Here is an 11,240-nt window from a genome sequence, read left to right as displayed (position 1 = left end):
ACTTTAGCCCCATGTATCAAATTTGGAGTCTGTGGTGAATGGCATCCACAAAATCTATTTGCTGTGGCCCAAACTAATTTTCGATAACCAGTAATTTTAAAGCTCCTTGATTTATTTTAGCCAGCTCTCAAAAAAAGACAAAGCAAGTTTTCTTTTCCCCATTGCATCAAATTTGGAGTCTGTGGAGAATAGCAACCATTCAATTTATCTGCTGTGGCCCAATAACTAATTTTCAAAAACCAATAATGCTCCATCTAACATGATTCCCACGGCGCTTATACTACTACTCATCAGCATTCCCTTGCATGCATAAAAAGATAGGGTATTTTTTTCCCCATCGCTTTAAATTTGTAGTCTGGCATCCACGAAATTTATTTGCTGTGGCCCAAACTAATATTTTCGATAACCAATAATCTTCCTGCTAATTTCACACGGCTCCTACACTACTACTTCTCGGCATTCCCTTGCATGCTTTAATTTTTAAAAAAGGCAGGAATTTTTTTGCCCATCGCTTAAATTTAAGAGTCCGGCATCCACGAAATTTATTTGCTGTGGCCCAAACTAAATTTTTTTTAACTAATAATCCTCCTCCGAAAAAGATTCGTACAGCTCTTACACTACTACTTCTCGGCATTCCCTTGCATGGATCCCGCCAAATCCCCGTCCCAGCGGACCAATCAGGGGGCGTGTAGCGGGTCACGTGAGACGAAGTTGACCTACGTGATCAGCAACCTTCGATGTTGGCCGAGTCCAGAATGGCGGAAACATCGTCCGAACGCGCCTCTTTCCCCCTCAAATCGTGAAACCGCGCCGCTAGAGGATGCCGAGGGCTCGGAAGAATGCAGGTAAGCTTGCAAGACGGTCCTAGAAGCGGGGAAGGACCCGCGAACGCCGGGGGAGTTCGGTAGGGGGAGGGGTGGGGTGCCATGTTGGTAGCAGCACCTCAGACGATAGCTTGCATGCTTCCCTGCGATCGGCGCTGAGCAGAAACTGGCTCCTTGTTTACGCGATCGGGACATGTAGGGACCCAAACATGCCCTCCCTGCACCAAACACCGCAAACAGCGCAGCTCCAGCCGGCTATTAGCGGTCTAGGGACCCGCCGGGAAGTCTTGGTGTTATCCTGGGTGTGTGGGACTGACTGTGTTTACTACGGTTCGCTTTGCAGGCTCCAGTGTAGATATGCAAACGCCCCCCTCCCCCTTTTCACATACACATACACACACACACACTTACACTTTACACAACTGCACATTCATGTACACACACACATACATACATACACACACACACACAGAGAAAAAGAGAAAATTGCATTAAGTTAAAATTGCATCTTCTGATGAAAGTTGTCCTGCAAATGACAACACAACATTCCACATTCCCACCACATAAATTATCACCCAACACAGACACACACACACACACACACACACATGCACGCATGCACACACTCATACACAGACACACACACACACATAGAGCACAGGACAGTTGTTTAGTTGTTGTGTTCCATGTTTGTGTGTTTGCTGGTTTGTTGGGTGATTAAGTGGTAGGGAATGTGGGGTGTTGTGTTGTCATTTGCAGGACAATTTTCATCTATTATTAATGGAGTTCAACTTTGTGCATTTTTCTCTCCTTTGTCAAAGCAGCAATGATATAGAATTGCAATAAAACTTGATAGAACCATCAAATTAACTCTCTGTGTATGATATAATTTTATAAGCACTTACCCTTGTTGTGTTTTCATTGATGTTTTCATTTGCAGGAGAAATTGCACCAAATGTTAAATAGAGTTTAACTTTATGCACCTCTCTCCCACATGTATCGTATAATCATCATATCAACAGTGATACAGGATTACAGCGGAAGTTATTGCAATATTGATATCCCAAAATATCCAATTAACTTTCGGTCTTTCACATACATTTTTATAGGCACATATCACCTCCCCAATCCTTGTTTGTATTTATAATTGTGTACCTTTTAGTGTTTTTGTCAGCATCAGACTTTTGTTGAAATGTTGTTGTTGATGATGTGTTCACAGTGGAATATTTGTAGTACTAAGTTAAAGTAAGGAGAGAGAAGACATGGCCATTATGTCTGTAACTTATTTTTCCTTGTAGGCGAATACTTCCCTATGTTCAGTTAATTTGATTCTTGTTGTATCCAGAACCGTGCCTGACCCTAACCCATTCAGGCATAACACTAGATAGGCACGGTTCTGGATATGATAATTCTGTCAAGAACTTATAAATAATTTGAAAAATCACCTGCCGTTTCTTCCTGGAAGGCAGAAGTTGTGCTTTTTTTTAAATTGTTTCAAGAATGATAATTTTTAGAAAATTTCTAAAAACTTTTAACCTCATTGAAAAAATCGTACAATGTAACACTCACACCAATACAAACATCTTGCATACTAATGCAGATCCTTGAAGCTTGTCCATCTGCACAGTTACTGAGTTAGCCTGGTACCCAGACTGTTTAAGGCTGCAGTAACACGTGTGTTCCCTTACAGAACCAGAGGCGCGAGTTGACCTGCGTGGAGCCTGGGAGCTAGCCTATTCAGCACAGTTAGCCTGGTGCCCAGACTGTTTAAGGCTGTAGTAACACGTGTGTGTTCCTTTACAGAACCAGAGGCGCGTGTTGGCCTGCATGGAGCCTGGGAGCTAGCCTATTCAGCACAGTTAGCCTGGTACCTAGACTGTTTAAGGCTGCTGTAAAACCTGTATTTTCCCTTACAGAACCAGAGGCGCGTGTTGACCTACGCGGAGCCTGGGAGCTAGTTTATATGCACAGTTAGCCTGGCACCCAGACTGTTTAAGGCTGCAGTAACACCCCTGTTTTCCCTTACAGAACCAGAGGCGCGTGTTGACCTCCGCGGAGCCTGGGAGCTAGTCCAGGTGGCCCAGTTCCTGCGACTCTTCAGACAGAAGTTTGGGTTTGCAGACATCAACACACAGGTACAGAAAAAACTGTTGTTTGTGTTCCCTTTCCACAACTGTCAGTTGTCTCCCCAAATATTTTTTTGGGAGAGGTGCTCCTGGGGACTCTAATCGGTTGATGTTGTGGAAAATCAGAGAATATTTATAAAAATACCAAGAGAAAACACTAAATTTGAACGTTTAATTAATGTTCATATTTTAAAACTTAGTAACTTTCTTTTTGTATTGGTCCTGCATCTTTTCCCCCCAACGAACAGCCCAGTATTAGTTGGGCAGCCTTGTCTGTATCTTTATACTCAGGATTCTAGCTAGGATTTAATTTTAGCGTAGTGGTACTGGCTGCATGTCAAGGGAGCAAAGCGACCGAGAGGGGGGGATGGGGCAGAGCTTTTAAAAAATTGAGCTAAAAAAAAGGGGGCCATTTGAGGGATACCCAAAGGGAAAAAATGTTATTTCTAAGGTATATACAATGTATCCTTGATTGGTAATTGTTCACATTTGATCTGGCATTCTTGAACAAAGAAATACAGTCACAATGCCTCTGTGCTGTATTGGAAATGTAGCGTAGGGGGTCAAAATTATAGCGTAGGGGGTGAAATTTAGTGTAGGGGGTGAAAATTGTAGCGTAGGGGGCCCCTACACTACTTCGCGCTAGCTAGAACCCTGATACTAACGAATGAATAAATAGATAAATAAAAAGGACTGTGTGGTTGATGTTGTTGTTTACATTGACATTGTTGTTGTTTACATTGTTCTTTACCATGTTTATGTAAACACTCGCTCTTCATTGTCGTTGACATTGTTTTTGGTCATGCAGTTGACGTTGTTGTGTACATTGTTTTTGATGTTGTTGTTGTTTACCTTGTTGCCCCTAGCGACTGGAGGCAGAGCTGCGTCAGCGTGAAAGCGTTCCCGTTGCTGACACGTTGGCCCGTCTGCTGCGTTACCTGCTGAGCCGTAGCGATATCAGGTGAGGCATACGTTAATAAGGCCAATGTGTGATTTTTTTAATCCATCCAGTTGCTTGAGTAACAATTTCCAGGTGACTGAATATTTATGAAGGTTTATTATCAAGAGATGCGAAGACTGTAATTCATTTATGTTCACAGTAGCAAAAATTCGCGGTTTGAGAAAAGTTGACATGTTCACGGAACTATATATTCACGGTGGCGACAGGTGCAGGAAAAAGAAAGTCCAGGAATTATTTGTTAACTGTAATGATAAGTTCACGGTACAGAAGTGACAGTGAAAACAGTGAACATAACAGTGCAGTGGAAACATCAGGAATTACAGTATCACTTGAAACATTTTTAAAAATCCATCCAGTTGCATTAGTATTAAAATAACAATTTCCAGGTAAGTAAATATTTATTATATTATTAGTTTATTATCAATAGATGCGAATAATCAAAGATAAAACATGGGCAAAACTAATATATTACTACTACTAAGGTTTTTAGTTTTCATTCCTTCCTCATTACTAGGCACACAGCTCTACCAAGAAATGCAATATTGGTATGGCCTGACATAATACCTGTTGTTGCTGTATGCCTGAGATTTGTGTTTTATAAAACATGAAATTTCCATAAATCCTGACGTGTGCGTCATGCCCAGATTACAGATTAGGTCTAGCTGGAGGGGTGTCATATGGGGGCCGTCTCAAAGGTTCAGTTTCCTCCTATAAGGCCACCCCAATTTGATTTGTTCTCGGATTTTTTCAGAAAAAATGTGAAGCAACAGGGCAGAAAAAAAAGCAGACCTTAGCATCCTATGATAGCCCAAAATTCTGTGATATGAGCCATGGAGTCAACACAAAAGGCTGTGTAACCAATGGCTGCCCTTGGTCTTTGAACCTGATACATCCAATGTAAACAATAGCTGTCCTTGGTGGTTTAACCAATCAGGATGCCTGGTACATCCAGTTTAACCAATGGCTGTCCTTGGTGGTTTAACCAATCATGATGCCCGATACATCCAGTATAACCAATGGCTGCCCTTGGTGGTTTAACCAATCAGGATGCCTGGTACATCCAGTGTAACCAATGGCTTCCCTTGGTGGTTGAACCAATCAGGATGCTCGATACATCCAGTGTAACCAATGGCTGCCCTTGTACCTGCAGGTTGGGCAGTTGGGAGGCAGATGTGAAGAGAGTTTTGGCGGAAACCGGGGGCCAATGGAAGCCCTTCGCTACTGGCGCGGCGTACGCAGACATGGACCCCTACCAACGGGTAAGCCTGACGCTGTTGTTTGTGTGTTTATTAGAAAAAACAATGTTGTTTAGAAATCACGTGATTATGCAGAGTTGGTCCCTAGAGTGTAACATTTACATTACAGATGAAGTCTCAGTTCCTGGCAAACTGATGTTGATAAGAAGCTAACATGGCACTGCCGAGTCGGTCCCCCTTTGACATAAATTCATGGCAAACTGACTTTGATAAGAAGCCAACATGGCACTGCCGAGTCGGTCCCCGTGTGACATAAATTCATTGCAAAAGTCTCTGCAGACAGGAAATGAAAATGCTGACATCAGCAGACCTCAGAAACTGCATTTTCTGGAAATTTACGCCAAAAAAACAGTTACTGAAGCAACTGGATATGATTTTGGAAACGGTCAGACGTTTCAGGTAGCATCCACTAGCTTTCATCAGTGACACTGCAGGGCTTGAAATACTTTTTTTTCAGGTACGTGCAAAATTGCACATTGGCAAAAATTCTAGGTGCAATTTGAAAAATCTATGTGCAAAATTATATTTATGTTGATGAAGGTTAGACATCCAGGTAATAAGATAGGCCAAAAACAGTTACTCAAGCAACTGGATATGATTTTGGAAACAGTCAGATGTTTCAGGTAGCGTCCACTAGCTTTCGTCAGTGACACTGGAGAGTTGTGAGAAAGGCAGGTTTATATTATAAGTACCAAGTATTGATTGATGTAAATATTGATTGATGTAAATAAGTGAAGACAAATTGTGGGAATTTAGCCTGGGTCGGAGGCCCTACGGCAGCAGACATTTCTACAGGCAGCCTGTTACCAGTCTTTTGCCAGCCAGGTTAGGCTACCAGCGTGCAAAATACTACTATTGAGTATTACTAGGTTGTACAGTTACACAGGGCAACCATATTTTGTCAAGTGAAACCTAGTTAGGCTACCAGCGTATAGAATACTATATTGTCCAGTTGTGCTAGGCAACCATTTTTTGCTTAGTACAACCTGGTTAGGCTAGCAGCGTATTATTACTTGGTTGTCCAGTTGTGCTGGGCAACCATATTTTGTTTTAGTGTAACCTATTTCTACAGCCATGTAGCCCAGTGTGCTACCTATAGCTAGATGTTGTGGTAAGGATGACCCTTTTGGGGGGGGGGGGTGTTTGGAAGCGCTCACTTGGAGTAGGGGGAGACAGGTCTTTGCTAGAAATATGTAAAATGCACATTGCATCTGAACAAAGTAGGTCATGATGCAAAGAACTTGTCTTGTGCAGCTGAAAGATTTTGACAATCTAGCATAGTTGCCGCTGTTTGAGCATAGGGGCCCCCTATGCTGTGATTTAGCCCCTACACTGTCTTTCAACCAGCGTAGGTGTTGTGGGGGGAAGAACCTTAAAAAATGAGACTATAACTTCAGTATGACGCTATAAGAAAGGGAAAACCCTCAATAAGTGAGAAATTGTGTCTCAGGAGGTTATGATTTTCAAAATCTTTTTGCAAGAATACCAGACCTGCTGTGGTCATGTTTTTGGGGACTCAATGCACGACTTGTGCCACAGAAAGTTGTCCTTCTGTACCTGACCACTATGCTGTGAAAAATTCTGGTGAGCACAGTTCTAGTACAGTAACAGAATGTTCTGTTGAGAACAGTATGACAGTAGCACAGTTTCAGCACAGTAACAGGATGTGCTGTTTTTTGTCCAGCTCGTTTTCCTGAAGGGTGTAGCGGACCACGTGTTTGAGGAGAAAGTGGAGGAGTTGTCCGAGTATCTCGACGAGACGTATGACCCTGAAGACATGGTGAGCACTTTCACTTTTCATGTTCTTAAAGAAAAATGGCTAGCACTTTTACTTTTCCGTGATGTTCATTGCAAATGACTATTACAGACTATTCTTTAGTACTATAATATTGACATTATATTTACCTTTGCAATAGGAAACAAATGAAATTGGTTTTGCTCCATTTCTTCTTCCCTCCCAAACAAATAAGGTCAATGACCTGGACCAGACAGCTGTCACCATAGTAACCAGTGCTGTAGCGGACACCCTGTGGTGTTGTGTTTGTAACCTGTTGGTTTTGTCTTCCCTGCACAGAGAGCTGTTCCAATCGGTCAGGACAGTCTGAAGCACACCTACTGGTACTTCGATGGTGAGTACAGATCTTTTTTTGTCATGTTTGTTTAGTTGTTATTTCTTTTTTTTTTTTTGTTATTCCTCTGAATTTTGTAGTCCATGCTAATGACAGTAACCTGTCCAACGTACAGTATGTTCTACTGACATGCTGAAATGCACACATGCTGGCTCTGTTACTATGTGACTATAACGGCTTCTTTCCTCTGTTTCCTTCTGTGTGGAACTCCTTGCCACCACATGTACGAGCAGCCCAGTCATTGGGAACATTTAGAAGTATGATACTTGGACTGATAATGGACTGATGATTACTATTTATTTTTGTATTATATCTTTTTAATTTGATTTGTAATCCGTGACCCCGCCCTCACCCTCGACCTTGTTGAAAAGCGGTCATATGTATGTACCGAACAAGCTTTTGAGTTTCAATAAAGGCTTACTACTTCTACTACTACTACTTCTCAGACTTGCGACTGTACAAGGAGAGTGTGGGCAGGAAGGGGGAGAAGTGGGAGTGCATCTGCAGCAGTCTTAAGGAGTGGACGTCGTTTGTCAAGAAGTTTCGGAAGACGACGCATCCGCAGGAGAAGGAGCTGTACGAGTTTCTTCACGGTCAGCTTCTGCCGCTGATCCTGGGCCCCCTGCAGACCCTCGAGGGATTCACTCAGGTAAGTAAACCCCCCATTCACACCCTTAGTGACATCTCCCCAAACACACCCACGTACACAGCTGCTGCCGCTGATCCTGGGCCCCCTGCAGACCCTCAAGGGATTCACTCAGGTACGTAATCCCCCATTCACACCCTCACACACAGCTCCTGCCGCTCATCCTGGGCCCCCTGCAGACCCTCGAGGGATTCACTCAGGTCAGTATCCCCCCATTCACACCCTCACACACAGCTGCCGCTCATCCTGGGCCCCCTACAGACCCTCGAGGGATTCACTCAGGTAAGTAAACCCCCCATCCCCCCATACACACCCACATGTAAATCAACACACACACAGACTTACACATTTAAACACATGTATAACTTGATCTTCAGAAAGCTTGACAAAACAAACTGGTTGATTCAAGCATGACAATTTACTCTGAGGAATTTTGATACCTGCTTCTCGAGTGGAGCATTCCTTAAAGATTGTGGTTCCTTCCTTCAGGATGCGGACAGAAGAAGGTTTGAGACGGCCGAGTTCTTAAGAAGGGAGGAGGAGGAGGTGAACCAAGTCTCCCGCCTCTCCAGACACGACAGCAGCAACAACATCAGCAGACACCGAGGACCCCTGGCAGTCCCGAGCAGTACTGCAACGTCAGCTGCATCAGTAGCACCACCTGAAAATGCAGTAGGTTTTTTTCACTGTATTTCCTGATTTTTTCCAGTTTTTGCTTGTTTGTGATTACAAAGCCAGGTGCAAGGGGCCAGTTCTGGCCTAGGCATTTAGGCAGGTAGGCAGGTGATTACAAATGTTGAAAGCAAATGTTGAAAGGTTTGCGGAAGTTTCTCAACATGAAAACTCGTTTGTATCGTCTAGTCATTGTTTATTTCATATATAATAATCAAGTTTTTAATGTATGTATTTCTGTACAAATCTTAACACACACATAGGTGATATCCCTAATCAACAAAATTCATACATTGACTGCAAAGTTGAGTGTGAAAATAAAGTTTCAAGTTTTAAAGTTGATGACAACATTAACTATCTCCCCCACCCCCCAGGCTGAAACTCAGCTGCCAGATTTGAAGCAGAACTCAGGCAAAGCCGAGCCTCTGGAGAGAGAACCAGACCTAACTGGTTCAAACCAGTTCAGAACTGACCCAACCAAGGATGGAACCGGTCCCAAACCGGATAGAACCAGTCCCAAACTGGACAGAACTGGTCCCAGTCAGGATGTTGTAACCAGTCCTAACCCAACCACCAGTCCAAACCAGGACAAAACCGGTCCGAACCAGCTGAGAACCAGTTCCAGCCAGTCTCAGGAGGACACAGCCGGTTCAGACTGGTCCAGCGCCGACCTGCCGCCGGTCAAACCCTCAGGAAAGAAGCGGAAACGAGAGACCTCCACGGATTCGCGGGACAGTAGCGGAACGGGACAGAGCGATACTAGCAAGGGAGACGCAAGTAAGTGATTATCACGCTATGATGTAGACATGCCAGTCTGTTGGTCAAAAAAGCCCTTTTGGAACAGTAATGTAGGGTGAAACTGTTGAAAGTTAAAACTTTTGATCCAACAACTTTGGTTTCAAACATTCACTGTACATTCTGCCGACATGCTGAATAACGTATGGTAAACCTACTCAGTATCATGAGTGCCAGCTAAGCTAACTGACCCCATACTGAAGCATGTAGTGTTGCTTCAGTAGCTACCAGACATCCAGGTCATGAGATACACAAGAAGACAGTTACTCAAGCAACTGGATTTTGAAAACTGTCAGACGTTTCAAGTAGCTTCCAGTCACTGATAAAAAGTAGCAGATGCTACCTGAAACATGGTTTTACCCCAAATGTGTATCAAATGTCGCTGACTACGACTGTTTCAGGAACGCCCGAGTTGATGGGCCCCCCTCCCGCGCCACCCCCCTCCAGCCTACCCCCTGTAGCGGACGCCCCCCCTCTGCAGAACCCCCCTGTGAAGAAACAACAGCAGTATGCCTACATCTTCTCCACAGAACTGGCAAACAAGGCAAGTCTGTTTTTATATTGTTTTTATTTTTCTATCAAGAGTTACCACATTTGTGGAAGTATATAGTAGAGGGGATTCATTCCTCAAGCTACCGACATCTTGCACACGCAGTCGTCCCTCAGTAAAAGAGTTACCACATTTGTGGAAGGATTGACATAACAGGTGACTATCACCTCTTCAAGATATCAACCCTGAGACTAGGCTGTAAGGTTTGAACCAATCACATAGGGAAGGTCCCCTACTACTTTTTTGTAAGTACAATAAGCTAGGTACTCACTTACACCTGAGTGAAGTGAAGAAGGTTGTGTTAAATGCCTGTCCAAAGGGCACATGGCAGGATTCGAACCCAGGACCTTTTGGTTCTGAGCCAAACACACTAACGCTATGCCAAACAACTCCACTTAAAATCTGTGGAGTTTTGTATCACACATAACTATAGAGGTTCAGCATCTGCTCCACGGAGCTTGCAAAGAAGGCAAGTCTGTGGAGTTTTGTCTTCATTGGCTTTAATTTGATCCACAATTAGCTTCAGTTTATACTTAGTTTTCAGTCTTGTACCACACATGAAGGTTCAGAGTTTGATGTAACCTGATCTGCCCTGTTCAGGCTGCGGAGGCAGTGCTCCAGGGGCGTGTGCAGTCCATCGTGGCGTTCCACATCGAGTACGTGACACGGCTGCGACTCAGCCGCATGCGACACAGCGAACAGGTGGGTGGGTTTAGAGTCATGGCTCCCTTAGTTAGCTGAGTTTAGAACTCAGAAATCTCTAGATTATTGACTACTGCATATTTTGTGTTGTCTATGTTATGTATTTTGCTTTTATCATGTACACATATAGTCAAAGTCAAATCAGATGCTCACCTTTGCCCTTCCCCAGATGCATTCTGTTAACCCTTGAACTTTGTCCTTCTCCATGTGCAGTCTAGTAACCCATGACCATTGCCCTTCCATGGTGCAGTCAGTTAACACATGACCTTTGCCCTTCCCCATGTGCAGTCCAGTAACCCTTGACATTTGTCTTCCCCACGTGCGGTCGGTAACCCATGACCTTTGCCCTTCTGGTTCATTCTGATAACCCTTGACCTTTGCCCTCCCCAGGTGCAGTCGGGTAACCCCTGGCAGCAGCTGCAGGCGAGCCAGCTGGGTTACGACCCGGGGCTGGGTTTGACCCCGTCGACCTTGCCGCCCCAGGCCCTGCCCTCCAAGCCGCCTCCGCCGTACCCGGGCAGCGCCACCGCCGAGGCGGGGGGGTACCCGGGCGGTTCCACTGGTGAGGCGGGGGGGAGC

The 11,240-nt window shown here is 44.3% G+C and overlaps 1 protein-coding gene across 1 annotated transcript in view; it reads left to right on the top strand.

Moving 5' to 3' along the window:
* Positions 1-2,651: 2,651 nt before the first annotated feature.
* The window catches only part of LOC109467499 (B-cell CLL/lymphoma 9-like protein), a 13,091-nt gene continuing 4,502 nt past the window's right edge, over positions 2,652-11,240 (top strand). Inside the window, exons 1-12 of the mRNA XM_019765511.1 lie at positions 2,652-2,664; positions 2,853-2,959; positions 3,817-3,911; positions 5,062-5,170; positions 6,852-6,947; positions 7,242-7,296; positions 7,743-7,945; positions 8,432-8,614; positions 8,989-9,391; positions 9,811-9,953; positions 10,560-10,661; positions 11,052-11,223. Of these exons, the coding sequence (XP_019621070.1) occupies positions 2,652-2,664; positions 2,853-2,959; positions 3,817-3,911; positions 5,062-5,170; positions 6,852-6,947; positions 7,242-7,296; positions 7,743-7,945; positions 8,432-8,614; positions 8,989-9,391; positions 9,811-9,953; positions 10,560-10,661; positions 11,052-11,223 (1,681 nt within the window). The remainder of the gene's footprint in view (positions 2,665-2,852; positions 2,960-3,816; positions 3,912-5,061; positions 5,171-6,851; positions 6,948-7,241; positions 7,297-7,742; positions 7,946-8,431; positions 8,615-8,988; positions 9,392-9,810; positions 9,954-10,559; positions 10,662-11,051; positions 11,224-11,240) is intronic.

This window comes from Branchiostoma belcheri, unplaced genomic scaffold (genome assembly GCF_001625305.1).
Source record: "Branchiostoma belcheri isolate BF01 breed outbred unplaced genomic scaffold, Haploidv18h27 scaffold180, whole genome shotgun sequence".
NCBI classification, from domain to species: Eukaryota; Metazoa; Chordata; class Leptocardii; order Amphioxiformes; family Branchiostomatidae; genus Branchiostoma; species Branchiostoma belcheri.
The sequence above is the reverse complement of the archived record's forward strand: the minus strand, read 5'-3'. Positions and strand labels throughout refer to the sequence as shown.